The sequence below is a fragment of the Pelodiscus sinensis genome, chromosome 19 (genome assembly GCF_052426305.1).
Source record: "Pelodiscus sinensis isolate ZL-2025 chromosome 19, ASM5242630v1, whole genome shotgun sequence".
Taxonomy (NCBI): Eukaryota; Metazoa; Chordata; order Testudines; family Trionychidae; genus Pelodiscus; species Pelodiscus sinensis.
In genome coordinates this window covers 7,239,958-7,261,737 of record NC_143070.1, presented here as the reverse complement: position 1 = coordinate 7,261,737, position 21,780 = coordinate 7,239,958, and the positions used below count along the sequence as shown (strand labels likewise).

At 62.0% G+C, this 21,780-nt stretch overlaps 1 protein-coding gene, 6 non-coding genes and 1 pseudogene across 7 annotated transcripts; all 8 read right to left on the bottom strand.

Moving 5' to 3' along the window:
- Window positions 1-106: 106 nt before the first annotated feature.
- Window positions 107-297, bottom strand: LOC142825007 (U2 spliceosomal RNA). The gene has a single exon (XR_012899550.2). It is a non-coding gene; the product is annotated as a U2 spliceosomal RNA (small nuclear RNA).
- A 1,957-nt stretch (window positions 298-2,254) lies between these two features.
- On the bottom strand, window positions 2,255-2,445 carry LOC142825008 (U2 spliceosomal RNA). The gene has a single exon (XR_012899551.1). It is a non-coding gene; the product is annotated as a U2 spliceosomal RNA (small nuclear RNA).
- A 1,942-nt stretch (window positions 2,446-4,387) lies between these two features.
- Window positions 4,388-4,574, bottom strand: LOC142825002 (U2 spliceosomal RNA). Its single transcript, XR_012899546.1, has one exon. It is a non-coding gene; the product is annotated as a U2 spliceosomal RNA (small nuclear RNA).
- A 159-nt stretch (window positions 4,575-4,733) lies between these two features.
- LOC142824999 (uncharacterized) lies at window positions 4,734-11,548 on the bottom strand. The gene has a single exon (XM_089770723.1). It carries the CDS (start codon window positions 11,286-11,288, stop codon window positions 6,255-6,257), a length of 5,034 nt encoding a protein of 1,677 aa, XP_089626849.1. The 5' UTR covers window positions 11,289-11,548; the 3' UTR covers window positions 4,734-6,254.
- A 3,475-nt stretch (window positions 11,549-15,023) lies between these two features.
- Window positions 15,024-15,131, bottom strand: LOC149522124 (U2 spliceosomal RNA; annotated as a pseudogene).
- Window positions 15,132-17,046: 1,915 nt separating this feature from the next.
- On the bottom strand, window positions 17,047-17,237 carry LOC142825894 (U2 spliceosomal RNA). The gene has a single exon (XR_012900221.1). It is a non-coding gene; the product is annotated as a U2 spliceosomal RNA (small nuclear RNA).
- Window positions 17,238-19,199: 1,962 nt separating this feature from the next.
- LOC142825893 (U2 spliceosomal RNA) lies at window positions 19,200-19,390 on the bottom strand. The gene has a single exon (XR_012900220.1). It is a non-coding gene; the product is annotated as a U2 spliceosomal RNA (small nuclear RNA).
- Window positions 19,391-21,360: 1,970 nt separating this feature from the next.
- Window positions 21,361-21,551, bottom strand: LOC142825892 (U2 spliceosomal RNA). The gene has a single exon (XR_012900219.1). It is a non-coding gene; the product is annotated as a U2 spliceosomal RNA (small nuclear RNA).
- Window positions 21,552-21,780: the final 229 nt, after the last annotated feature.

Genomic DNA, 21,780 nt, shown 5'->3' with positions numbered 1-21,780 from the left:
AGATTTTTCTGGGGGACTTTTATTGACATACACATACATTTTTTTTTAATAATTCCCCAAAGGGCAGTCAGATCTATTTTTAGCACCGCACAAGTGACTCCCCGAGGGGAGGTGCACCGCTCCTGGAAGTACTGCAATACCAGGTCGATGCGTGGAGTGGACGGAGCAAGCTCCTGTTCCGACCCCCTGTTCCAAAAATCCATTTAATATAGAGATCTCAGATAGAGATCATATCAGATATTAAACTGATAAGAACAGATACTACACTTGATCTTAGCCAAAAGGCCGAGAAGCGATGGCTTGCGTCGCCCCCCGTCCGAGGTACCCCCTCGCCCACACGTCTCCGCCTTACCGGGAGCGCCCGGCGGATCGCGCGCCGCCCGTCCGCGCCGGTCGCCAGGCTTCCGGAGCCACCGCTCGGCGGCCAGGGCCCTGGAGCCGACGCTCCCGCGCCCCAGGGGCGGAGGGCGTGCGCCGGCCACGCTCGCCCACCGCCCCTGGGAACCCGCCCTCGGCGACCGGCGCCAGACCTTGCTGAGGCCGCTCCCCGCGGCGGGCCGGGTTGGCTGGCCGGCGTTCATCTGCATGGCTCCTCCTGGCGCCCGGCGTCATCACGGTGACAGCCGAGCAGGTCGGCCGGCCGGCCTGTGTTAGCGGCGGCGGCTTTGGCATGGCCTCGGCTGGGCAGACACTCCTTCCTTCTGCTTGCCATGCCATGCAGGCCGACTGAGGACGGCAGCCCGGGAACAGCAAAGCAGAGCAGAGCAGAGCAAGGAGCGACTGGGCTGGCCTCCAGCCGAGCGGCAGATTTAACAGCCCAGAAGAGCGGCGAGTGGGGACATCCTGTATACTACACTCTCGGCTGGGGCTGGGGCTGGGGCTGGGGCTGGGGCTCCCGCTCCCTCTCCCTCAGGCTGGGGCTCCCTCCCCCTCCCACCCTCACGCACGCACGCACGCACGCAGCCCCCCTTACCTCAGGACGCCCACAGACGTACTCTCCCCCTCCCAAGACGTCCCCCAGCGCCGGGGGATAAAATTTTTCTAAGTCCCGCCCGCTCGCTCACCGCCCGCCGCCCTCTTCTCGCTCACGGGGACCGCACCGGCTCGCCCGCCCCGCGCGCCTCCTTCGGCCTCCCCTCCCTCGGAGCAGGGAGCCCCGGCTGGGGGCGGGCGCCGGGGGCCCTCCGGGCGGCGCCCCGCTCGCCTCCCTCCCTCCCTCCTTCCTTCCCTCCCGGCAGCCTCCGCCGGCCATCTGCATGCGGGCTCCGCCCCCCGCCTCCTCCTCGCTTACCCGGCCGCTCAGCTGCCTGCAGAAGCGGATAGTCCCGTGTTGAACGGGGCTCGTCAACTGCTCCCTGACAGCCCCGCTCGCGGGTCCGACGCCCCGCCCCGCCCCGTCCCGTCCCCGCCGGCAGGAGCGGCAGGTGTGAATGGGGTGTGAACGGGGCTCCTCCACAGCTCGCTGGCAAGGCCGACGCCCCGCAGACTGCTTGGCCGCAGTCTTTCTGCCTCCGCCTCTGCTTTTCCAAGCACTCACTCACTCACTCACTCCCCCTTGATTGATTTAAAAAAAAAAAAAAAAAAAAAAAAAAGCGGCGGCTTGCCTCTGCTGCCTTTGAAAAAACCTCTTCTCTCCCTCACTCACTCACTCACTCACTCCTTCAGTCAGTCAGTCCGTCAGTCAGTCATGCACTCCCATTCCTTGCACTGATTCGTATGGGGACCCTTATTTAGTTATAAAAGACAAGAAAAGAAAAAAAGCGGCGGCTTGCCTCCGCTGCCTGCCTTTGAAGAAAACCTCTTCTCTTCTCTTCTCTTCTCTTCTCTTCTCTTCTCTTCTCTTCTCTCTTCAGTCAGTCAGGCACTCCCATTCCTTGCACTGATTCGTATGGGGACGCTTATTTAGTTATAAAAGACAAGAAAAGAAAAAAAGCGGCGGCTTGCCTCCTCTGGCTGCCTTTGCAAACAAACCTTGCGGCGGGCGGGGTTGTTTGGGGGGGGGGGGGGGGGCGTGTGCGAGTTTTTTTGCTTTCTCTTTCTTGTTGTTGTGGTGGTGGTTTGCCAAGACCTCCCCCCGGAGACGCACAGCGCAGCCCCGCCCCCGGCGCACAGGCACACACACACACAGCAGAGATTTTTCTGGGGGACTTTTTATTGAGACACACACGCCATTTTTTTTTTTTAAATAATTCCTTTCTCTTTCCCCAAAGGGCACTCAGGTCTATTTTTAGCACCGCACAGGTGGCTCCCCGAGGGGAGGTGCACCGCTCCTGGAAGTACTGCAATACCAGGTCGATGCGTGGAGTGGACGGAGCAAGCTCCTGTTCCGACCCCCTGTTCCAAAAATCCATTTAATATAAAGATCTCAGATAGAGATCATATCAGATATTAAACTGATAAGAACAGATACTACACTTGATCTTAGCCAAAAGGCCGAGAAGCGATGGCTTGCGTCGCCCCCCGTCCGAGGTACCCCCTCGCCCTCACGTCTCCGCCTTACCGGGAGCGCCCGGCGGTCGCGCGCCGCCCGTCCGCGACGGTCGCCAGGCTTCCGGAGCCACCGCTCGGCGGCCAGGGCCCTGCAGCCGACGCTCCCGCGCCCCAGGGGCGGAGGGCGTGCGCCGGCCACGCTCGGCCACCGCCCCTGGGAACCCGCCCTCGGCGACCGGCGCCAGACCTTGCTGAGGCCGCTCCCCGCGGCGGGCCGGGTTGGCTGGCCGGCGTTCATCTGCATGGCTCCTCCTGGCGCCCGGCGTCATCATGGTGACAGCCGAGCAGGTCGGCCGGCCGGCCTGTGTTAGCGGCGGCGGCTTTGGCATGGCCTCGGCTGGGCAGACACTCCTTCCTTCTGCTTGCCATGCCATGCAGGCCGACTGAGGACGGCAGTCCGGGAACAGCAAAGCAGAGCAGAGCAGAGCAAAGAGCGACTGGGCTGGCCTCCAGCCGAGCGGCAGATTTAGCAGCCCAGAAGAGCGGCGAGTGGGGACATCCTGTATACTACACTCTCGGCTGGGGCTGGGGCTGGGGCTGGGGCTGGGGCTCCCGCTCCCTCTCCCTCAGGCTGGGGCTCCCTCCCCCTCCCACCCTCACGCACGCACGCACGCACGCAGCCCCCCTTACCTCAGGACGCCCACAGACGTACTCTCCCCCTCCCAAGACGTCCCCCAGCGCCGGGGGATAAAATTTTTCTAAGTCCCGCCCGCTCGCTCACCGCCCGCCGCCCTCTCCTCGCTCACGGGGACCGCACCGGCTCGCCCGCCCCGCGCGCCTCCTTCGGCCTCCCCTCCCTCGGAGCAGGGAGCCCCGGCTGGGGGCGGGCGCCGGGGGCCCTCCGGGCGGCGCCCCGCTCGCCTCCCTCCCTCCTTCCTTCCCTCCCGGCAGCCTCCGCCGGCCATCTGCATGCGGGCTCCGCCCCCCCGCCTCCTCCTCGCTTACCCGGCCGCTCAGCTGCCTGCAGAAGCGGATAGTCCCGTGTTGAACGGGGCTCGTCAACTGCTCCCTGACAGCCCCGCTCGCGGGTCCGACGCCCCGCCCCGCCCCGTCCCGTCCCTGCCGGCAGGAGCGGCAGGTGTGAATGGGGTGTGAACGGGGCTCCTCCACAGCTCGCTGGCAAGGCCGACGCCCCGCAGACTGCTTGGCCGCAGTCTTTCTGCCTCCGCCTCTGCTTTTCCAAGCACTCACTCACTCACTCACTCCCCCTTGATTGATTTAAAAAAAAAAAAAAAAAAAAAAAAAAGCGGCGGCTTGCCTCTGCTGCCTTTGAAAAAACCTCTTCTCTCCCTCACTCACTCACTCACTCCTTCAGTCAGTCAGTCCGTCAGTCAGTCATGCACTCCCATTCCTTGCACTGATTCGTATGGGGACCCTTATTTAGTTATAAAAGACAAGAAAAGAAAAAAAGCGGCGGCTTGCCTCCGCTGCCTGCCTTTGAAGAAAACCTCTTCTCTTCTCTTCTCTTCTCTTCTCTTCTCTTCTCTCTTCAGTCAGTCAGGCACTCCCATTCCTTGCACTGATTCGTATGGGGACGCTTATTTAGTTATAAAAGACAAGAAAAGAAAAAAAGCGGCGGCTTGCCTCCTCTGGCTGCCTTTGCAAACAAACCTTGCGGCGGGCGGGGTTGTTTGGGGGGGGGGGGGGGCGTGTGCGAGTTTTTTTGCTTTCTCTTTCTTGTTGTTGTGGTGGTGGTTTGCCAAGACCTCCCCCCGGAGACGCACAGCGCAGCCCCGCCCCGCCCCCGGCGCACAGGCACACACACACACAGCAGAGATTTTTCTGGGGGACTTTTTATTGAGACACACACGCCATTTTTTTTTTTTAAATAATTCCTTTCTCTTTCCCCAAAGGGCACTCAGGTCTATTTTTAGCACCGCACAGGTGGCTCCCCGAGGGGAGGTGCACCGCTCCTGGAAGTACTGCAATACCAGGTCGATGCGTGGAGTGGACGGAGCAAGCTCCTGTTCCGACCCCCTGTTCCAAAAATCCATTTAATATAAAGATCTCAGATAGAGATCATATCAGATATTAAACTGATAAGAACAGATTGACTTTATTTGAGATAATGTTTAAACAGCAAACATGCATTCAGTGGTTTACAGACAATTGAGAACGTCCGGGGTTGGGCTTGGGGTTAGGGTGGGACCCGCTGGCGGGGTATCCCCGTCGTCCGGGATGCCGGTCGTGCCCCTGGCGTGGGGAGTGCAGAATATATCTAGATCCCGTGGGACGATGGGGGGAGGGGGGAGTTGCGGTGTTCTGTTTGAAGAACCCGGAGGTAGTAATTGGGGAGGCGTGGGGGCCCCCGGACGTGAGTAGGAGGAGGTTGGGTGAAGATCCGTGTAGCGTATAAGGTGTAGGGTGGGGACGCTTTCCCTGCATAGGGGTCTGAAGGGTTTGAGTTGCTATAATTGTAAGTTTTAGGGAGGTGGAGCGCCCCACCGTGTGTCCTATTCTAGCATCCCCGCAGGATTGCTGGGGAAAGGTATGGGAAAGACCCTTTGCACGGGCAGAGCTTTGGCTCTCCCAGGGTCTGATCCTTGGCATGGTTGCGGCTGGGTACGGTTAGGGTGAGCGAACTCCCTACCGTGACCTGTGCCGACATCCCCAATGGGATTGTGGGGGAGAGGTATGAGCGTGGGACCCCGTTGGTGGGCAGAGCTCGGCTCTCCCGGGGTCCGACCCTTGTCAGGGTTGCGGCTGGGCACGGTTAGGGTGAGTGAACCCCCTACCGTGCCCTGTGTTGGTATCCCCGATGGGTTGTGGGGAAGAGATAGGTATGCGGGACCCCGTGGGTGGGCAGAGCCTGGCTCTCCCGGGGTCCGACCCTTGTCAGGGTTTTTGCTGGGGGGCTCAGGGGTCCCTGAGTGTGTCCCAATGGACAGAGTGGAGAGATGGTGTGCACTGGAGATTGCACGTCTCGGGAGGGCCGATGGGCCCTTGGTTCCCTTTTTCAGGGTATGTGGGGGGCGGTTGTAACTTAGCCCCTGGGGAGGGAAAAAAGGGGGGAATGTGGGAGACCCCCCTGGAAAAAAACCCTCCCCTGGTGTCCCACGACACCGAGTCCTTAGTCCTTCTGTGTCCCTCGCCGTCCTCTTCTTCAGCTCCCTTGTCCTCTGAAACGGTCTTTAGGCATTGTCCTTGGGGGGAGGGGGGGAGCGGTAGCAGAACCAGCGCCCCCAAACAAGCCCTCCCCTGGTGTCAAGTGACACCGAGTCCTTTTTCGTCCCTCGGCTTCCTCTTCCTCCGCATCCTTGTCCTCTCTGGCCTCGTTGCTGCGTCTGCCGGGGATGGGGCCCCCGGGGGGGGGGTAAATTACCCATAGAGGGGCCCCTGTTGTCCCCTGTGGCGAGCGACAGTCAACTGGTCCCGCTGTGGCTAGCGGGGCATATAGTCCAGAGGCCCATTGAAATAGTCCGAGCACCAAGGTTTGGTTTTAGAGTCTCAAAGTCCGAGGAGGTAGAATCCAGGCTCGAGGAAAGGTCCAGTTTCAGAGTCTCAGGAACTTTCAAAGTCCAAAAACAAAGGTCCAGTGCCAAAGTCTCAAGTTCAAGGGAGCAAAGTCCTGACTCCGTATCAAGAGTCCTCAGAGTCAGTCGGGTCCCACGGCGTCGTCTTCTTCCGCATCCCTGTCCTCTGGCACGGTTGTGGGCCGCACCCGGGGGTGGGCCAAAGGCTCAGTCTCGTGGGAGGGAAAAAGAAGGGGGAAGGACGTAGACTCGAGACCCCCCACAAAAAACCCTCCCGAAGTTCCGTGCTCTTCAGTGTTCCTGCGCGTTGTGGTACTGGCGGTGGCCCGTGACGTGCTCCGTGTAGATGTCGCGGGACCACCGGATGGTGTCGGAGACCATAAGCCGCCTCATGAGGCCGGCGTACCTCCTTCCGATGCCGCAGGCTTCCAGCACCGGTTCGTTCTGGGGGTCCCACGACCCCAGCGCTCCGACGAGCAGGGCGTAGATCTCGACCGTGTACCCTCTCGCCCTCAGGGTGTCCGCCAGCGGTGTGTATTTGGCGATCTTTCGCAGACGGGCCGCCCGGAATGCCGCAGACCGGTTCTCGAAGGGGACAGACACGTCCACCATGACGATCTTCTTCGCCTCCTCGTTAGTGATAACGATGTCTGGACGGAGGAGGCTGTTGGTGCCCGGGACGGTGGAGTCCTCCGCAACGGTGCCCAGGGTCGGGGGCAGGGCCTTGACGACGCGGGCCTGGATGGCGTTGTGGCGCAGTCTCCAGGCCTCGGAATGCGTCTCGCAGCCGCAGAGGACGTGGGGCAGGGTCTCGTTCTCGTAGCCGCAGCGCCTGCATCGCTTGTCCCGGTTGCCGAAGCGGACGGCTCCGTTGAGGGGGACGCAGTTGAGGCGGGCCCTGTGAACGAAGCGCCAGTCGGCGAAGCGGGTGAAGCTCCCCCCGGAAAGGAAGTGGTTGCTGGCGGTCCACTTGCTGGATACCTCAAACACCTTGCCCTGGTCTGGTTTCTTTTTCAGGTTCTCGGCGTAGAGGCAGCGGAGGGTGGATTTTAGGACTCTCTCCAGCATCTTACGGGCGGGCGGCGTGACGACGGTGTTCTGGTCTGAGTTTCCGCGCGGGATCAGGATGCCCATCTCGCCTCGTTCCTCTGCCCAGGTCCAGCGGCAGCCGATCCTCTTCCCCAGGCGGCGGGTGGCGGCGCGGGCACGGGACCAGAGGGAGGACAGTTCTCCCCCTTGCCGTCCTAGGTTGTTCTCGAGAGAACCGTTGAGGAAGGCGACGATGTCCTGCGGAGCGGGGGCCCTGGCGGCGCGCTTGCCGATGGTCTCTTCCAGGGCGGCGCTCGCGATGCTGCGCACTCTATGGTCTGGGCAGGTCAGGAGACGGAAGGCGTGGGTCACGGTAGCGATGTCGCACAGGTCTCCCATGCGCGGGACGTTGGCACCCCCTTGTCTGTGTGGGATGTAGATGATGTCGGAGCTGGCCCTTTGGGGGAGGTATAGCCATTTCCGGACCAGCTGCCGGATGGCGCGGTCTGCCTTGTTCAGAGGCCCCTTGGCGACAGCAGAGCCCCTGAGAGCAAAGGGGATGCGGGGGATGAGGAAAGTGTTTAGCGCGTTGATCTTTTGCCAAGGGGCGAGCAGGGAGCCGTCAATCTTTTTGGCGTCCTCGAGAATCCCGTCGATGGTTGCCGTCGGGGTCTGTTGGACGCGGATGCCGGTCGGCGTGCCGAGGTGCAAGTATGATTCACCGTCGGCCAGGGTGGTCATGGGTTCCCCCTGGATTTCGAACTGCGTCGGGTGTACCGGGGCGCCGGCGTTGCCAGAGATGTGCAGAGAGGCGCACTTCCTGGCGTTGAAGCGCAGGCCCATCCATTCGGCCGCGTGGCTGGCGACCTCCAGGAGTACGCGGAGGCCCTCTGGGTTGTCGGCCAGGAGAACGAGGTCGTCGGCGTAGGCCAGGGCGCTGATCTTTTCGCCGTAGAGGTTGAAGCCGGCGGGGCTATTCGCCATGGCGCGCAGGAGCGGTTCCATGGCCAGGTTGAATACAATGGGGCTGAGGGGGCAGCCCTGTTTGACCCCCCGCCTGAGGAGGATGGGGGCGGTCTCGCCTTCTTCGGCGCGGATGGTGGTGGTACAGTCACTGTATAAGTCCCTGAGTAGATGGAGAAAAAAGTCCGGAAGGCCAAATTCCCGCAGTGTGTCGAAGATGAGGTGGTGGGGGATGGACCCGAAGGCGTTGGAAAGGTCCAGCCAAGCCATGGCGCACTGCTTTTGCCGCCGTCTGGCTGACTGGATGGCCGCCTGCAGCACGTAGTTGTGCTCGTAGCACCCCTCGCAGGACATGAAGCCCTTCTGGGCGGCGCTGATGGCACCTCCGCTCACCGCCCAGTCCGTAAGTCTCGCGGCGAGGCAGCTGGTGTAAAGTTTGTAAATGGTGCTGGAGAGGGAGATGGGTCTCCAGTTCCCAGGGTCTTGCCGGTCGCCCTTCTTATAGAGCAGAACCGTCATGGACGACTTCCAGGCGCTGGGGATACGCCGGAACTGCTTGCACAAGTTGAAGATGGCGGCGAGTACGAGGCAACCAGGGTCACGCTTCTTGAACACCTGGTACCTGATGCCGTCTTTCCCCGGTGCCGTGTTGGAGGTCCTGGTGAGCCTGGCAAACACCTCTTTAGGGGTAAAGTCACGTTCCAGGTCGTCTGCGGAGTCGACACGGGGCAGCCGGGGCAAGCAGTCTGGGCGGTGGGTCTCGGGGCATGCTGCATGGTCAAAGACGTCGGAAAAGTAGGCGTGTAGGCGGTCTGCGGGAACGTCGCAGAATGGCGAGGGTTCCTCGAGGATCTCCCTCATCGCCTTGGGACGGTTGGACCGGTACAGGCGCTGGAGGCGGGTGGCAGCTATCGTGTCGTCTCTTCTGTTGTTTATGGCGGCTTCGGGGTTGGGTCTCGGTGCCGGGGGTCCGCGTCGGGGATGCTGCGTACGGGTCGGGGCTTGTTCCTGGGGCACGAGTCCCTCTGCTAGCTCCTCCGTGAGTCTCTTGACCACGTCTTCCAGGTCACGGAAGGAGTTTGCGTCTGTCAATTCCTCTATCCAGAGGAGCTGCCAGGCGGTGGCAGTGCGTTCTCGGTTGCCCCTCACCCGCTGGCTGTCTGGTTGTGCAGTCTCGGGTACGGCGGGTGAGGCGGCAGGAGCCCGGTGTTCCCCTGGGTCGGGAGTCGGGGAGGTGTGTGCGGTGGCGCGGCGCTGCTCTGGAGCGTCCAGAGCAGAGCGCGGGTCATCACGGCGTGCGGTGGGTCTGTGGTCTGGAGCAGGAGGCGGGAGAGCGGTGTCGGCGGCGAGTCCGGCGCTGGATCTTGGTGCGCCGTGGCGACTACTGGGGGCGGCAGGAGTCAGAGGGGCGTGCACGGTGGTGCGGCGCTGCTCTGGGGCGTCCAGAGCAGGGCGAGGGTCGTCGCGGCGTGCGGCGGGTCTGTGGTCTGGAACAGGAGGCGGGCGAGAGGTACCGGATCTGGGTGCGTTATGGCGACTACTGGGGGCGGCAGGAGGGCGACTGCTGGTGCTGTCTCCTCCACGGGTCTGGCTGGGTCCCTCCCTCTGGCCGGGTCGGCACCTGGTGTTGTTGTCTCGTGAGGGAGGGCAGTAGGGCTGGAGCCGCGGAGGGGCGCTGGTCCGTCTCTCCGCCACGTTGAGCCTCACGCCTCGGACGTATTCCCGAACCGTCTGGGACAGGTTAGCGAGGCTGACGGAGGCTGCGGTTCGCTGGTGGGGCTGGAGGAGGGTGGGGATTCTGGAGGGCCTAGGGGGCCTGCCGCTAACGGCGGAACTGCGGCTAGAAGAGGACCCGTGGCTGTTTGGGTCTTGGGGGATAACGGGCTCCTGGCTTGGAGTGGCAGGCGTGGTTGGTGGAGGCGAGGTTGTGGCTAAGCGGTCTGGGGAGGGTCCTTGCTCTAGGGGTGAGCTGGCAGGTGTTCCCCTAGGGAGGGCAGGGCACCGTGACTGGTGGACCTTACACCCCGCTAGGGCTAAGAAAGGCTTGGCACAGTGGGCACAGCGGAAGCCCACCTTCTTTTTGTGCACTTGCCTTATGTGCTGGCGCAGAGAGGTGGTGGTTGTGAGCCCCTTGTAGGTGGAGCAGCATGGGCAGGCGGGGCGATTCTTAGGGATAGGGAACTCGATGAGTGCGAGCCCCTGGAACTCGTCGCTGGGTGGGGGGATACGGGGTTCCCGCCTCGGGCGAGTACGGGGAGGCAGGGGGTCAGGAACATAGGAGGGGGAGGACGCCGAGTCGTCACTACCTGACCAGATGGGGGAGGGGGAGTCACTGGAGCAGCGCTCCGAGAGCAGTGCGACGGGAATTGCTTGCTGCCGGCATGTTCTAATTGGTCTCAAGCCGGCAGCCCTTGTGACTGGTGTTGGGACGTGGGGCGGTGGGGTCCCCGCGCTATGTCTGCGGGGTCCCCTGGGGTTGGTAGCACTCCCTGAGCTGGAGGTACTCCCTGAGAGATTGGCCCTAACGGCATCGGCATACGAGGCGACAGCGCAGGTAGCCGTGCTCGGAGCGGTAGCCGTGCGGGCAGGAGCGGGAGCGTGGGTTGGGGATGGCTGGTCGCTCTGGGCCGCCCGGGGAGATTGTTCCGGGCTGGCGGTGTCTGGGTCAGAGCATAGGGGGGAGGTATTGGAGCTCAGGGGAGACTGGGGCTGTAGACCTAATGTGGCAGGGGTAGGGACTGGAGATGGAGGGGGCCACGAGGGAGACCACACCTCCAGGGCCTCAGGCAGGATGGGGCTGGCAGAGTTGGGCCAGCAGACTAAGTCCCAGGTCAGGGGTGGGGAAGGAATTACAGGTAGCAGCGTTTGGGGGGGGCTTAGCAGGGCGATCTCCTCCTGGTGCGGGGTCCAGACATGGTTAAATCGGTCGGTGTCCCCTCCAATAGGGGACACCCCGGACCCAGCAAAGCAGGGGGCAAAGTTGCTGTCCAGGTCTAGCGGGAGCGCCCAGTCGACAGCGGAGGAAGGGAGGGAGGGAAGGACTGCGGGTGGCATGGCGGCAGGGCCACAGCGGGCCGGGCTGGAGCTGGCATCTGGAACCGGCGGGGGCTGGAACGATGGTATCGCGTCTCCGGCCCCGGGGTGTTGGACGTCGCACGGCTCTCGGGGGGGCCCTCTGGCATCTGGTGGTGTCCGGGCTCTGGGCAGGTCACTGGGCATCAGGCCTGGCGGGTGCCGTCTGGTTCCCATCCTGACAGGTCGCCACAGGAAGCAGTCGGAGGAGCTGGAGTCCCCTGACGCGGCATTCGCGGGGCTGGCAGGGCGTCTCGACATGCTGAAAGATAGAGCACAGAGACACCCGACCGGGGGGGAGGGGAACAGGGCAGGGGGCCTCCGGCTGCGGTGGTCCCAGAGGGGACCAAGGGGCCAGGAGGCGGCCTCTCAGAGGGCCAGGGGGGTCTGCGTTGGAGAAATCGCCAGGTACCACAGTATTTAGCAGCGATAACGATTGCTCCAACACACAACCCCAGTAGTCAGCCCAGTAAAACACCTGAGTCAGAAACCAAATCCCCAAGCAAAGTTGACAGAGAAGAATAAATAATAGTAAAAACGAGGGGGGGGGGTGGCCGAGCAGCAGGGGCGGGAGGCGGGGGGCGGGCCACGTGGCAAAGGCCGCCGGGGCACAGAGAGAGCGGAGACAAACAAACGGGAGCGAGACTGACCAGAGTGGGAAGTTAGCTTAGTGGGGTTGCAGAGCCAGCGCAGCGGGGACGAGAACGAAATAGACAAAAGTGAAACTGACCGGAGTGGAAGGCCAGCTTACTCAGGTTGCAGAGCCAGCGGGGATAAAATAGACGGGAGTGAAATCGACTAGGTAGGAAGTGGAGCAGCAGAGGGAGGGGGGGGGCGGGAGGTTAGCCACGTGGAAATGGCCGCCGGGGCACAGAGGGAGCCGAGACAAATAGGAGTGAAACTGACCAGAGTGGGGAGTTAGCTTAGTGGGGTTGCAGAGCCAGCGCAGCGGGACGAGAATGAAATAGAAGCGAAACTGATCAGAGTGGAAGTTTCAATTACTCGGGTTGCAGAGCTAGCGCAGCGGGACAAGAATGAAATAGAAGTGAAACTGACCAGGGTGAAAGGGTTGCAGAGCCAGCGGGGACGGAATAAACGGGAGTGAAATTGATCAGCTATGAGCCAGCACAATGGGGGAAGCGGAGCAGCAGAGGGGGGGGTGGGGGGGTCAGCCACGTGGCAATGGCCGCCGGGGCAGGACAAATCGACAGGAGGGGACGAGAATGAAACAGACACGGGCGAAACCGATCAGAGTGGGAGGCTAAACCACTGGGGCTGCAGAGCCAGCGGGGACAGAACGGACGGGAGCGAAACTGACCAGGCAGGAGCCAACACAATGGGGGAAATGGAGCAGCAGAGGGAGGGGGGGGCGAGAGGTTAGCCACGTGGCAATGGCCGCCGGGGCACAGAGGGAGCCGAGACAAATAGTAGTGAAACTGACCAGAGCGGGGAGTTAGCTTAGTGGGGTTGCAGAGCCAGTGCAGCGGGGCGAGAATGAAATAGAAGCGAAACTGATCAGAGTGGAAGTTTCAATTACTCGGGTTGCAGAGCTAGCGCAGCGGGACAAGAATGAAATAGAAGTGAAACTGACCAGGGTGAAAGCGTTGCAGAGCCAGCGGGGACAGAATAAACGGGAGTGAAATTGACCAGCTATGAAACAACACAGTGAGGGAAGCGGAGCAGCAGAGGGGGGGTGGGGGGATCAGCCACGTGGCAATGGCCGCCGGGGCACAGAGAAAACTCACCAGAGTGGGGAGTTAGCTTGGTGGGGTTGCAGAGCCAGCGCAGCGGGACGAGAATGAAATAGAAGCGAAACTGATCAGAGTGGAAGTTTCAATTACTCGGGTTGCAGAGCTAGCGCAGCGGGACAAGAATGAAATAGAAGTGAAACTGACCAGGGTGAAAGGGTTGCAGAGCCAGCTGGCAATGGCCGCCGGGGCACAGAGGGAGCCGAGACAAATAGTAGTGAAACTGACCAGAGCGGGGAGTTAGCTTAGTGGGGTTGCAGAGCCAGCGCAGCGGGACGAGAATGAAATAGAAGTGAAACTGACCAGGGTGAAAGCGTTGCAGAGCCAGCGGGGACAGAGTAAACGGGAGTGAAATTGACCAGCTATGAAACAACACAGTGGGGGAAGCGGAGCAGCAGAGGGGGGGTGGGGGGATCAGCCACGTGGCAATGGCCGCCGGGGCACAGAGGGAGCCGAGACAAATAGGAGTGGAACTGACCAGAGCGGGGAGTTAGTTTAGTGGGGTTGCAGAGCCAGCGCAGCGGGACGAGAATGAAATGGAAGCGAAACTGATCAGAGTGGAAGTTTCAATTACTCGGGTTGCAGAGCTAGCGCAGCGGGACAAGAATGAAATAGAAGTGAAACTAACCAGGGTGAAAGCGTTGCAGAGCCAGCGGGGACAGAGTAAACGGGAGTGAAATTGACCAGCTATGAAACAACACAGTGGGGGAAGCGGAGCAGCAGAGGGGGGTGGGGGGATCAGCCACGTGGCAATGGCCGCCGGGGCACAGAGGGAGCCGAGACAAATAGGAGTGAAACTGACCAGAGCGGGGAGTTAGCTTAGTGGGGTTGCAGAGCCAGCGCAGCGGGACGAGAATGAAATGGAAGCGAAACTGATCAGAGTGGAAGTTTCAGTTACTCGGGTTGCAGAGCTAGCGCAGCGGGACAAGAATGAAATAGAAGTGAAACTGACCAGGGTGAAAGGGTTGCAGAGCCAGCGGGGACAGAATAAACGGGAGTGAAATTGACCAGCTATGAATCAACACAATGGGGGAAGCGGAGCAGCAGAGGGGGGGGGTGGGGGGATCAGCCACGTGGCAATGGCCGCCGGGGCACAGAGGGAGCCGAGACAAATAGGAGTGAAACTGACCAGAGCGGGGAGTTAGCTTAGTGGGGTTGCAGAGCCAGCGCAGCGGGAGGAGAATGAAATAGAAGCGAAACTGATCAGAATGGAAGTTTCAATTACTCGGGTTGCAGAGCTAGCGCAGCAGCGGGACAAGAATGAAATAGAAGTGAAACTGACCAGGGTGAAAGCGTTGCAGAGCCAGCGGGGACAGAATAAACGGGAGTGAAATTGACCAGCTATGAAACAACACAGTGGGGGAAGCGGAGCAGCAGAGGGGGGGGCGGGAGGCCAGCCACGTGGCAATGGCTGCCGGGGCACAGAGGGAGCCGAGAGAAACAGGAGTGAAACTGACCAGAGTGGGAACTTTAGCTTAGTGGGGTTGCAGAGCCAGCGCAGCGGGGGACGAGAATGAGATGGATAGGAGTGAAACTGACCAGAGTGGGAGGTTAAAGTAGTCGGGTTGCAGAGCTAGCGCAGCGGGACAAGAATGAAATATACAAAAAGTGAAACTGACCAGACTGGAAGATCAACTTACTGGGGTTGCAGAGCCAGCGCAGCGGGGGTCTCAGGAGCGAAGCAGATGCAGAGCCAGCACAGCGGGGTGTAGCGAGGAGCCTGTGTTGCAGAGCTAGCGCAGCGGAGCACAAGCCGGGGTTCACCCAAGGCAGGGGGTGATTGCAGAGCCAGCGCAGCGGAGGACCCCAGGAGCAAGGCAGGAGTCCGGTGGGGATGCAGAGCCAGCGCAGCGGAGCCTAGCAAAGAGCCTTGGTTGCAGAGCCAGCGCAGCGGAGCACTAGCCGGGGTTCACCCAAGGCAGGGGGTGATTGCAGAGCCAGCGCAGCGGAGGACCCCAGGAGCAAGGCAGGAGTCCGGTGGGGATGCAGAGCCAGCGCAGCGGAGCCTAGCGAGGAGCCTTGGCTGCAGAGACAGCGCAGCGGAGCACAAGCCTGGGTTCACCCAAGGCAGGGGGGGCTTGCAGAGCCAGCGCAGCACCCCAGGAGCAAGGCGGGAGTCCGATGAGGATGCAGAGCGAGCGCAGCGGAGAGCCTGGATTGCAGAGTCAGCGCAGCGGGTTTGGTGCAGGTCCCAGGATCCTGCTGGCAAAAGCCCTTAAAAGGGCTGGATCCTTCCGTTCTCTGGAGCAAGTGGTCCCCCGTAGCAATGCTCAGTCCCCCGGCGTCTTCCTCAGAGGTCTTCAGCTGATAAGAACAGATACTACACTTGATCTTAGCCAAAAGGCCGAGAAGCGATGGCTTGCGTCGCCCCCCGTCCGAGGTACCCCCTCGCCCTCACGTCTCCGCCTTACCGGGAGCGCCCGGCGGTCGCGCGCCGCCCGTCCGCGACGGTCGCCAGGCTTCCGGAGCCACCGCTCGGCGGCCAGGGCCCTGCAGCCGACGCTCCCGCGCCCCAGGGGCGGAGGGCGTGCGCCGGCCACGCTCGGCCACCGCCCCTGGGAACCCGCCCTCGGCGACCGGCGCCAGACCTTGCTGAGGCCGCTCCCCGCGGCGGGCCGGGTTGGCTGGCCGGCGTTCATCTGCATGGCTCCTCCTGGCGCCCGGCGTCATCATGGTGACAGCCGAGCAGGTCGGCCGGCCGGCCTGTGTTAGCGGCGGCGGCTTTGGCATGGCCTCGGCTGGGCAGACACTCCTTCCTTCTGCTTGCCATGCCATGCAGGCCGACTGAGGACGGCAGTCCGGGAACAGCAAAGCAGAGCAGAGCAGAGCAAAGAGCGACTGGGCTGGCCTCCAGCCGAGCGGCAGATTTAGCAGCCCAGAAGAGCGGCGAGTGGGGACATCCTGTATACTACACTCTCGGCTGGGGCTGGGGCTGGGGCTGGGGCTCCCTCTCCCTCAGGCTGGGGCTCCCTCCCCCTCCCACCCTCACGCACGCAGCCCCCCTTACCTCAGGGCGCCCACAGACGTACTCTCCCCCTCCCAAGACGTCCCCCAGCGCCGGGGGATAAAATTTTTCTAAGTCCCGCCCGCTCGCTCACCGCCCGCCGCCCTCTCCTCGCTCACGGGGACCGCACCGGCTCGCCCGCCCCGCGCGCCTCCTTCGGCCTCCCCTCCCTCGGAGCAGGGAGCCCCGGCTGGGGGCGGGCGCCGGGGGCCCTCCGGGCGGCGCCCCGCTCGCCTCCCTCCCTCCTTCCTTCCCTCCCGGCGGCCTCCGCCGGTCATCTGCATGCGGGCTCCGCCCCCCCCGCCTCCTCCTCGCTTACCCGGCCGCTCAGCTGCCTGCAGAAGCGGATAGTCCCGTGTTGAACGGGGCTCGTCAACTGCTCCCTGACAGCCCCGCTCGCGGGTCCGACGCCCCGCCCCGCCCCGTCCCGTCCCTGCCGGCAGGAGCGGCAGGTGTGAATGGGGTGTGAACGGGGCTCCTCCACAGCTCGCTGGCAAGGCCGACGCCCCGCAGACTGCTTGGCCGCAGTCTTTCTGCCTCCGCCTCTGCTTTTCCAAGCACTCACTCACTCACTCACTCCCCCTTGATTGATTTAAAAAAAAAAAAAAAAAAAAAAAAAAAGCGGCGGCTTGCCTCTGCTGCCTTTGAAAAAACCTCTTCTCTCCCTCACTCACTCACTCACTCCTTCAGTCAGTCAGTCCGTCAGTCAGTCATGCACTCCCATTCCTTGCACTGATTCGTATGGGGACCCTTATTTAGTTATAAAAGACAAGAAAAGAAAAAAAGCGGCGGCTTGCCTCCGCTGCCTGCCTTTGAAGAAAACCTCTTCTCTTCTCTTCTCTTCTCTTCTCTTCTCTCTTCAGTCAGTCAGGCACTCCCATTCCTTGCACTGATTCGTATGGGGACGCTTATTTAGTTATAAAAGACAAGAAAAGAAAAAAAGCGGCGGCTTGCCTCCTCTGGCTGCCTTTGCAAACAAACCTTGCGGCGGGCGGGGTTGTTTGGGGGGGGGGGGGGGCGTGTGCGAGTTTTTTTGCTTTCTCTTTCTTGTTGTTGTGGTGGTGGTTTGCCAAGACCTCCCCCCGGAGACGCACAGCGCAGCCCCGCCCCGCCCCCGGCGCACAGGCACACACACACACAGCAGAGATTTTTCTGGGGGACTTTTTATTGAGACACACACGCCATTTTTTTTTTTTAAATAATTCCTTTCTCTTTCCCCAAAGGGCACTCAGGTCTATTTTTAGCACCGCACAGGTGGCTCCCCGAGGGGAGGTGCACCGCTCCTGGAAGTACTGCAATACCAGGTCGATGCGTGGAGTGGACGGAGCAAGCTCCTGTTCCGACCCCCTGTTCCAAAAATCCATTTAATATAAAGATCTCAGATAGAGATCATATCAGATATTAAACTGATAAGAACAGATACTACACTTGATCTTAGCCAAAAGGCCGAGAAGCGATGGCTTGCGTCGCCCCCCGTCCGAGGTACCCCCTCGCCCTCACGTCTCCGCCTTACCGGGAGCGCCCGGCGGTCGCGCGCCGCCCGTCCGCGACGGTCGCCAGGCTTCCGGAGCCACCGCTCGGCGGCCAGGGCCCTGCAGCCGACGCTCCCGCGCCCCAGGGGCGGAGGGCGTGCGCCGGCCACGCTCGGCCACCGCCCCTGGGAACCCGCCCTCGGCGACCGGCGCCAGACCTTGCTGAGGCCGCTCCCCGCGGCGGGCCGGGTTGGCTGGCCGGCGTTCATCTGCATGGCTCCTCCTGGCGCCCGGCGTCATCATGGTGACAGCCGAGCAGGTCGGCCGGCCGGCCTGTGTTAGCGGCGGCGGCTTTGGCATGGCCTCGGCTGGGCAGACACTCCTTCCTTCTGCTTGCCATGCCATGCAGGCCGACTGAGGACGGCAGTCCGGGAACAGCAAAGCAGAGCAGAGCAGAGCAAAGAGCGACTGGGCTGGCCTCCAGCCGAGCGGCAGATTTAGCAGCCCAGAAGAGCGGCGAGTGGGGACATCCTGTATACTACACTCTCGGCTGGGGCTGGGGCTGGGGCTGGGGCTGGGGCTGGGGCTGGGGCTCCCGCTCCCTCTCCCTCAGGCTGGGGCTCCCTCCCCCTCCCACCCTCACGCACGCAGCCCCCCTTACCTCAGGGCGCCCACAGACGTACTCTCCCCCTCCCAAGACGTCCCCCAGCGCCGGGGGATAAAATTTTTCTAAGTCCCGCCCGCTCGCTCACCGCCCGCCGCCCTCTCCTCGCTCACGGGGACCGCACCGGCTCGCCCGCCCCGCGCGCCTCCTTCGGCCTCCCCTCCCTCGGAGCAGGGAGCCCCGGCTGGGGGCGGGCGCCGGGGGCCCTCCGGGCGGCGCCCCGCTCGCCTCCCTCCCTCCTTCCTTCCCTCCCGGCGGCCTCCGCCGGTCATCTGCATGCGGGCTCCGCCCCCCCGCCTCCTCCTCGCTTACCCGGCCGCTCAGCTGCCTGCAGAAGCGGATAGTCCCGTGTTGAACGGGGCTCGTCAACTGCTCCCTGACAGCCCCGCTCGCGGGTCCGACGCCCCGCCCCGCCCCGTCCCGTCCCTGCCGGCAGGAGCGGCAGGTGTGAATGGGGTGTGAACGGGGCTCCTCCACAGCTCGCTGGCAAGGCCGACGCCCCGCAGACTGCTTGGCCGCAGTCTTTCTGCCTCCGCCTCTGCTTTTCCAAGCACTCACTCACTCACTCACTCCCCCTTGATTGATTTAAAAAAAAAAAAAAAAAAAAAAAAAAGCGGCGGCTTGCCTCTGCTGCCTTTGAAAAAACCTCTTCTCTCCCTCACTCACTCACTCACTCCTTCAGTCAGTCAGTCCGTCAGTCAGTCATGCACTCCCATTCCTTGCACTGATTCGTATGGGGACCCTTATTTAGTTATAAAAGACAAGAAAAGAAAAAAAGCGGCGGCTTGCCTCCGCTGCCTGCCTTTGAAGAAAACCTCTTCTCTTCTCTTCTCTTCTCTTCTCTTCTCTTCTCTTCTCTTCTCTTCTCTTCTCTCTTCAGTCAGTCAGGCACTCCCATTCCTTGCACTGATTCGTATGGGGACGCTTATTTAGTTATAAAAGACAAGAAAAGAAAAAAAGCGGCGGCTTGCCTCCTCTGGCTGCCTTTGCAAACAAACCTTGCGGCGGGCGGGGTTGTTTGGGGGGGGGGGGGGGCGTGTGCGAGTTTTTTTGCTTTCTCTTTCTTGTTGTTGTGGTGGTGGTTTGCCAAGACCTCCCCCCGGAGACGCACAGCGCAGCCCCGCCCCGCCCCCGGCGCACAGGCACACACACACACAGCAGAGATTTTTCTGGGGGACTTTTTATTGAGACACACACGCCATTTTTTTTTTTTAAATAATTCCTTTCTCTTTCCCCAAAGGGCACTCAGGTCTATTTTTAGCACCGCACAGGTGGCTCCCCGAGGGGAGGTGCACCGCTCCTGGAAGTACTGCAATACCAGGTCGATGCGTGGAGTGGACGGAGCAAGCTCCTGTTCCGACCCCCTGTTCCAAAAATCCATTTAATATAAAGATCTCAGATAGAGATCATATCAGATATTAAACTGATAAGAACAGATACTACACTTGATCTTAGCCAAAAGGCCGAGAAGCGATGGCTTGCGTCGCCCCCCGTCCGAGGTACCCCCTCGCCCTCACGTCTCCGCCTTACCGGGAGCGCCCGGCGGTCGCGCGCCGCCCGTCCGCGACGGTCGCCAGGCTTCCGGAGCCACCGCTCGGCGGCCAGGGCCCTGCAGCCGACGCTCCCGCGCCCCAGGGGCGGAGGGCGTGCGCCGGCCACGCTCGGCCACCGCCCCTGGGAACCCGCCCTCGGCGACCGGCGCCAGACCTTGCTGAGGCCGCTCCCCGCGGCGGGCCGGGTTGGCTGGCCGGCGTTCATCTGCATGGCTCCTCCTGGCGCCCGGCGTCATCATGGTGACAGCCGAGCAGGTCGGCCGGCCGGCCTGTGTTAGCGGCGGCGGCTTTGGCATGGCCTCGGCTGGGCAGACACTCCTTCCTTCTGCTTGCCATGCCATGCAGGCCGACTGAGGACGGCAGTCCGGGAACAGCAAAGCAGAGCAGAGCAGAGCAAAGAGCGACTGGGCTGGCCTCCAGCCGAGCGGCAGATTTAGCAGCCCAGAAGAGCGGCGAGTGGGGACATCCTGTATACTACACTCTCGGCTGGGGCTGGGGCTGGGGCTGGGGCTGGGGCTGGGGCTGGGGCTCCCGCTCCCTCTCCCTCAGGCTGGGGCTCCCTCCCCCTCCCACCCTCACGCACGCAGCCCCCCTTACCTCAGGGCGCCCACAGACGTACTCTCCCCCTCCCAAGACGTCCCCCAGCGCCGGGGGATAAAATTTTTCTAAGTCCCGCCCGCTCGCTCACCGCCCGCCGCCCTCTCCTCGCTCACGGGGACCGCACCGGCTCGCCCGCCCCGCGCGCCTCCTTCGGCCTCCCCTCCCTCGGAGCAGGGAGCCCCGGCTGGGGGCGGGCGCCGGGGGCCCTCCGGGCGGCGCCCCGCTCGCCTCCCTCCCTCCTTCCTTCCCTCCCGGCGGCCTCCGCCGGTCATCTGCATGCGGGCTCCGCCCCCCCGCCTCCTCCTCGCTTACCCGGCCGCTCAGCTGCCTGCAGAAGCGGATAGTCCCGTGTTGAACGGGGCTCGTCAACTGCTCCCTGACAGCCCCGCTCGCGGGTCCGACGCCCCGCCCCGCCCCGTCCCGTCCCTGCCGGCAGGAGCGGCAGGTGTGAATGGGGTGTGAACGGGGCTCCTCCACAGCTCGCTGGCAAGGCCGACGCCCCGCAGACTGCTTGGCCGCAGTCTTTCTGCCTCCGCCTCTGCTTTTCCAAGCACTCACTCACTCACTCACTCACTCCCCCTTGATTGATTTAAAAAAAAAAAAAAAAAAAAAAAAAGCGGCGGCTTGCCTCTGCTGCCTTTGAAAAAACCTCTTCTCTCCCTCACTCACTCACTCACTCCTTCAGTCAGTCAGTCCGTCAGTCAGTCATGCACTCCCATTCCTTGCACTGATTCGTATGGGGACCCTTATTTAGTTATAAAAGACAAGAAAAGAAAAAAAGCGGCGGCTTGCCTCCGCTGCCTGCCTTTGAAGAAAACCTCTTCTCTTCTCTTCTCTTCTCTTCTCTTCTCTTCTCTTCTCTTCTCTTCTCTTCTCTTCTCTCTTCAGTCAGTCAGGCACTCCCATTCCTTGCACTGATTCGTATGGGGACGCTTATTTAGTTATAAAAGACAAGAAAAGAAAAAAAGCGGCGGCTTGCCTCCTCTGGCTGCCTTTGCAAACAAACCTTGCGGCGGGCGGGGTTGTTTGGGGGGGGGGGGGGGCGTGTGCGAGTTTTTTTGCTTTCTCTTTCTTGTTGTTGTGGTGGTGGTTTGCCAAGACCTCCCCCCGGAGACGCACAGCGCAGCCCCGCCCCGCCCCCGGCGCACAGGCACACACACACACAGCAGAGATTTTTCTGGGGGACTTTTTATTGAGACACACACGCCATTTTTTTTTTTTAAATAATTCCTTTCTCTTTCCCCAAAGGGCACTCAGGTCTATTTTTAGCACCGCACAGGTGGCTCCCCGAGGGGAGGTGCACCGCTCCTGGAAGTACTGCAATACCAGGTCGATGCGTGGAGTGGACGGAGCAAGCTCCTGTTCCGACCCCCTGTTCCAAAAATCCATTTAATATAAAGATCTCAGATAGAGATCATATCAGATATTAAACTGATAAGAACAGATACTACACTTGATCTTAGCCAAAAGGCCGAGAAGCGATGGCTTGCGTCGCCCCCCGTCCGAGGTACCCCCTCGCCCTCACGTCTCCGCCTTACCGGGAGCGCCCGGCGGTCGCGCGCCGCCCGTCCGCGACGGTCGCCAGGCTTCCGGAGCCACCGCTCGGCGGCCAGGGCCCTGCAGCCGACGCTCCCGCGCCCCAGGGGCGGAGGGCGTGCGCCGGCCACGCTCGGCCACCGCCCCTGGGAACCCGCCCTCGGCGACCGGCGCCA

Coding starts and splice junctions, on each gene's coding strand:
- LOC142824999 (XM_089770723.1), bottom strand. CDS start 11,288: ATGTCGAGACGCCCTGCCAGCCCCGCGAATGCCGCGTCAGGGGACTCC.